Source organism: Pterocles gutturalis, unplaced genomic scaffold, assembly GCF_000699245.1.
Source record: "Pterocles gutturalis isolate BGI_N339 unplaced genomic scaffold, ASM69924v1 scaffold29701, whole genome shotgun sequence".
Taxonomy (NCBI): domain Eukaryota; kingdom Metazoa; phylum Chordata; class Aves; order Pterocliformes; family Pteroclidae; genus Pterocles; species Pterocles gutturalis.
The window spans coordinates 1-5,795 of NW_010098768.1; the positions used below are offsets into that span (position 1 = coordinate 1).

The 5,795-nt window shown below is 37.3% G+C and overlaps 1 protein-coding gene across 1 annotated transcript in view; it reads left to right on the top strand.

Moving 5' to 3' along the window:
* Positions 1-5: 5 nt before the first annotated feature.
* PIGA (phosphatidylinositol glycan anchor biosynthesis, class A) overlaps positions 6-5,795 on the top strand; it is a gene marked incomplete at its 5' end in the record, with an annotated part of 5,934 nt that continues 144 nt past the window's right edge. Inside the window, 6 exon segments of the mRNA XM_010074058.1 lie at positions 6-402; positions 926-1,058; positions 2,252-2,384; positions 3,751-3,957; positions 5,003-5,008; positions 5,671-5,793. Of these exon segments, the coding sequence (XP_010072360.1) occupies positions 6-402; positions 926-1,058; positions 2,252-2,384; positions 3,751-3,957; positions 5,003-5,008; positions 5,671-5,793 (999 nt within the window).

Sequence of the window (5,795 nt, forward strand, 5' to 3'; positions counted from 1 at the left end):
TCTTCCACAGCCTGCCCTTGCTCAGGTACATCTTCGTGCGGGAGAGGGTCACCATCGTCCATGCGCACAGCTCCTTCTCTGCCATGGCCCACGACGCCCTCTTCCACGCCAAGACCATGGGGCTGCGGACGGTCTTCACGGACCACTCCCTCTTCGGTTTTGCGGATGTCAGCTCGGTGCTCACCAACAAGCTTCTGACGGTGTCCCTGTGCGATACAAACCACATCATCTGTGTGTCTTACACGAGTAAGGAAAACACGGTGCTGCGAGCAGCTTTGGACCCTCGGATAGTCTCTGTCATCCCCAACGCTGTCGATCCCACTGACTTCACTCCAGACCCATCAAGGAGGGATGACAATACAGTAACAATTGTTGTTGTCAGCAGACTTGTTTACAGAAAAGGTAATGGAGGATAAAATGTAAGTTTATTTAAGTTGGGTTTTTTTTTCTTTAGGGTATGGTAAGAAAGGTCTTGATGAGGTACCACGTACACTGTACGGATTGGATTTTAAACGGGGGTTGTAAGGTGACAGTTCTGAGCTTTCGTGTCTGCGTTCATGAAGAAGAAATGTACAAATCGATTTGCGCATGGTGGGTTTAGAGGTGTAATACTGAAGATATCAAAACCTGAAATGTGTAAAACTGAATGTTTGGCTTACTTTGGGGATATTATTTAGGCCATAATCTGTATATTCTATCAGAAATATTTTAACTGTGTTTTACTTAATTGAGCGACAGCAACCTAATGTTTTTTTTGTACTTGTCTCCTGATAGATCACTAGTTGTCTTTTTTTCATAATTTTGTGTTCAGTCTTAAAGAGACTTTTTTTCTTACATTCTCTTCAATAGAGTTGTAGCAGTAGGCTACACTGTAAGTTCTAAAGCCAAATACAATAACGGACTGCCCTATATTTTCTACTCTTAGGTATAGATTTGCTTAGTGGTATAATTCCTGAGCTCTGTCAGAAATATCCAGAGTTACATTTCTTAGTTGGAGGAGAAGGACCAAAACGAATCATACTGGAAGAAGTCCGGGAAAGATATCAGCTACATGACAGGTTTGTTCTATGCTTGTCTATGACCCTTCAATGTACTTTTGGGGTGGGGAAGACCACAGCAACCCCCTTTCTGTCTGCCCCTCTCCCTCCCAAAAAAAAATCAAGAACTTGAAGCTGGAGAAGATAAGAACTATTGAAGGCAAGGCAGATAGACCACACACTCACTAACTGAAGACTTACGGAGTTGGACTGTGATCCTGCAAGCTAATTTGTAGAAATAGACCCTGTATGAACCTTCACTTGAGTGAAAAGCTGACTTAGACATAAACTTATCATATTCCTCTCTGAAACCGTGATGCTTGGATCACATACTATATGGCATAAGGTGGTGGACAGCTAGTTCGTGTCACTGCTGTTTGTGAGGATGACTGCTAGTAATTTATTTTATTATTTCAATATGAAACTCTTCAAGGTGGTGCTTGTCTAGTATGTGTTCTTGGGGTACTACCAACATGTTCTCTGGTCCTACTGTGTTACCAAAATGTTCCTGTGATGCGTCTGCATTTGCATATTTCTTTGGGGTTTTCTTCTTGTTCAAAGACAGTTTTATGAGGCAAGGAGAGGTTCTTAGTTTTCTGTTTCCTTTTCTCTGTTTTCTGTAGCCCGTTGTGTACTTCTGTCAAAGATTCCTCTGATAAAATTGTTTGTTAGTATAATTTTATTTTGCCTTTTTCTGTTTCACAGTGTCTCTTCAAAATAATAGGTCCTGATTATTGTATCCTAAAAACTTCCCCCCCCCCCCCCCCCCAAAAAAAGACTGTGAGATTGGTCAGATCTCACATTGAGAATTCAGATAAGACATCTAAACAAAGAAAGGATGACAAATCTTAATTATCATCTGTGTGAAACTGTGTTCTCTTACAGAACTAGAAAGCTCAGCAGCAATGTTTTGAAGGTGGTTGTCGTTCAAACAAACAGAGCAACTTCTCCCCCGAGCTTTATTTTCAGAAGTTTCTTTTAGTGTGAAAAAAAGAAGCAGTCTTCTATTTCTTCATTGCTGGAAAAATTTAGAGAAGACGGAACAAAGGTGTCCGTGTTCCTTCTCTCGCTATATAAGTGTGAACCATTGGTACATTTAATTTTTCAGAATATGTGTAGGACTATGCAGCATTATTACAGTCCAAATCTAGTGGTTTCTTTTTTTTTTTTTTTTTTTTTTTTTTTTCCTTTTCTCCCCAACCCCTTGTATGCAGGGTACGTCTCCTAGGAGCCTTGGAACACCAAGATGTTAGAAATGTTCTAGTCCAGGGGCACATTTTTCTCAACACATCCCTCACTGAGGCCTTTTGTATGGCAATTGTGGAAGCAGCAAGCTGTGGTTTGCAGGTAAAAAAAAAATAATTTCAACTTTCTAGAATGCATGTATCACTTTTAAACAAAGTGCATGGTTAAATAAAATGTGCTTGTAACATTTGATTTCATCAGAAGCTCTGTTTTTACAAAGGTGAGCACATATTATCCCCATTTACAGATCACCTGGAAGCTGAGACAGAAGGGTTAACCAAAACTGGTTAAGCTCCCAGAAGAAACTTGTGCAGAATTGGGAATAACATGTTGGTCTGCTAACTCTCAGTTCTCTGAACAAACCAGACTACCTCTCCAAAATGCTATTTTGTATGTACTGCTTTACAGAGTTTCGGGGTAGCTGATGTTCATGAAGGTTTGATTTGACACTGCTGTAAGAGGAGTTGCATAAAAATGGCCCATGAGCCATAGCATTGAATTACTAGACTAAACCATCGCACTAGAACTTTTTTCTTCCTGCACTGAGAACTGACATTGGGTTTTTTTACATTAATTGAGGATGTATTTGCTTTACCATGCAGGGTTTCATGATAAAAGTTGGAGAGAGAAAACAATAAAAACCCTTTCTGGCTAATTTACAACTCAGATTGGCAACTCAACAGCCATAAAGAACTTAGATTTTCACATTAAGATATAAAGGAACTTTTTAAAAAAGACAGACTGATAAGAGTATCCAATATACATGAAGTATAGAAAATGCGAGGGACTTTTTTTCTTTTTTTTACTGCAGTGTCCTTTGTCACTAGTTACTACCTCGTGGTAGTTATTCACCTGTCCTGTTTTCCTCTCTAGAGGTGAGGAAGTTCTGCAGTTTTGTTATTGTTGCCTGCTCTTTAGAGATGATTGTGTAATGTGAGTCTTAATAGTTTCTGATTTACCGTTAAAAATAATAATTTGTATTAAAATTACTGAACTTCTAAAGAAATTCTTGTGCGTGTTCAGTAGCCTAGCAGGCATAAACTGAAGGTCAATGTAGTAAAAGTGTCCTCTCCAAGTAGAGGTAACAGTTTTCATGAGGGACTGTGGGGAGAAAATAAAAAAAAAAAAAAATCCAGTTACACAGATTTAGTTATGTACTGTGACAGACACCTTTAGGAAAGATGTCTTAAACCATTCATTAGACCAAGTCCTCTGTTTTATCATGCTACCAAAGAATCATTCTGAACATTGTTAAAGGTAATCTGCTATGCTCAGTCTTTTCTAGGGCACAGACCTTCAGTTTGCATACAGGTAAAATTCCCACAGCTTGATAGGTCTTTGCCTTCATGACAACCGCTCATATTTTTTCTTTTCTATTCTTCTTAAGTGTTGTATCTAAACAATGTAATAGCAGTGTCATTATTTTATTGTTATGCGGCATATATGGTATTTCTTTTTTCTTTCAAAGGTGGTGAGTACAAGAGTTGGCGGGATTCCTGAGGTGCTTCCAGAAAATCTCATTATTTTATGTGAACCCTCTGTGAAATCTTTGTGTGATGGATTAGAAAAAGCTATTGCCCAGCTGAGATCAGGAACACTACCATCTCCAGAAACTGTTCATGATAAAGTAAAGAGATTTTATACATGGAGGAATGTAGCAGAGAGAACTGAGAAAGTATGTATAACCACTTGCTTTAAATTCTCTTAAAGTACCTTCCTGAAACTGCTGCTTCTTAGAAACATTGCTATGTAAATTCACTGTGTTATCTTTCAGTGTGATTTTTTTCGGTGTGTTTCCTGTCAAACATACAGGATTTAGAAAGGTTCAGAAAATACTTTTTTTCCCCCCAAATACATCCCTAGATAGATGGGTTTTTTTCTATTTGCATCTTTTTCGTTGCCATAACTGCTGATAAATATTCTGGAAAGCAGGCTAGATCTTTAGTTACGTTTCTACTCATAGTTTTTTTTTTCCAGTCTTCACATAAAGTAACTTTTCTGGCATAACTGGAAAACATGCTGTATCAGATGTATGAAAAGGAAAAGACAGAGTTTGTGATGAAGTTTTGTCTGCCACATGCTAACGAGTGGATTAAAATTATGAGAGGTAGTTTAATGCTGGTAGGCTGAACATAGCTGAGTTTACGTAAGCTATTCATGTAATGAAAATAAATTATCACACTTTTGAAATCTTATTTCAGAATTAGAACTGTGCTTCAGCGTAAAAACTCTGCTGTTGGTGAATAATATTAACTGCAATAATGTTAAACACCTATGGAGATCTGTCACTTCTGACCTCAGCCCTGATGTTTTAGGCAAGAGAGTAGCTGAATCACATGCCTTTTAATTACATTGTGTTGTGCTCCGATATGTAACTCTTACAAGTTTTCTTGAAGTATCATGTACAACCAGTTTATTGTTTTCAAGTACTGTCAGTACAATTCATTTTATGATTTTGTAACTGCAAGCAACATCTCAATTGCAAAGTTTTTTTTAGAACTTAGTCTAGATTTCATTTTCCTTTATAGCCGTTTCTTAAAAAAACCCCACAAAACTGTGTGAAGGAAAATGTAAGTATAATTGAAGGAAGTATGCATGTATGCATTGAACTTAGGTAGTACAAAAGACAGTTGTTTGTTAGCTCATTGTTAAGTTACTGTAGGATGAAGTCTGTAATGTTCTCAAGGAAAAAACTCTGTATCCTTTAAGCCTTTTTTGAGTTGTGTGTAGGGGGTATTTATGTTTCTGTTCTATAAACACAGCACTGTATCCATATATATATATATTTTAGTGGTTGTGGTTAATATGTGTATTAAGTTACTAGAAGCATGTATTTGCTTTTCATATTCATTGGACTGTAAGAATTTTACTAAGAATTACTAGTGTTTCTTTAAACAAAAATCAGTATCCTATTATGATTTGCTTGATAGTTCAAATACAGAGATTTGAAAGATTGCCAACTCATAGATGAGTTCATCCATCTTTGTGTTGAAAAACTAGTAATTGCGTGTTCAGACTCTTTTCCTATGACTTGTGTGAATATGAGATTAGAACCCGTTCAGGTAATTAAAAAAAACCCAATCATCTCTATATGATATGTCATCTCTATATGAGAGACAAATTATGCAGCTTTCCTATTTAATGAAATACTCTTGAGGTCTGCTAAAAAGTAGAACATTTCTTTCCTTTTTCTCCTTAAATAAACTAATGAAATTTCTAGAACAGTAGCATTTAAAATCTGCGAAGCTTTTTTTTGGGTAGTATTTGTCCCATCTAGTAGTTAGGAATAGATTATTTATTTTGCATGCTGACAGCAAAGTATTGCCTGCGTTTTCAGGTAGAAGCAACATCGTTTTAAGATCTTACCTTCTGTCTCTTCTCCATTTAGGTATATGACAGGGTGGCAGATGAAGTGGTTTTACCGATGGATGAGCGACTTGGCAGACTAGTGTCTCACTGTGGCCCAGTGACTGGGTACATTTTTGCTCTTTTTGCTGTTCTGAACTTCCTTTT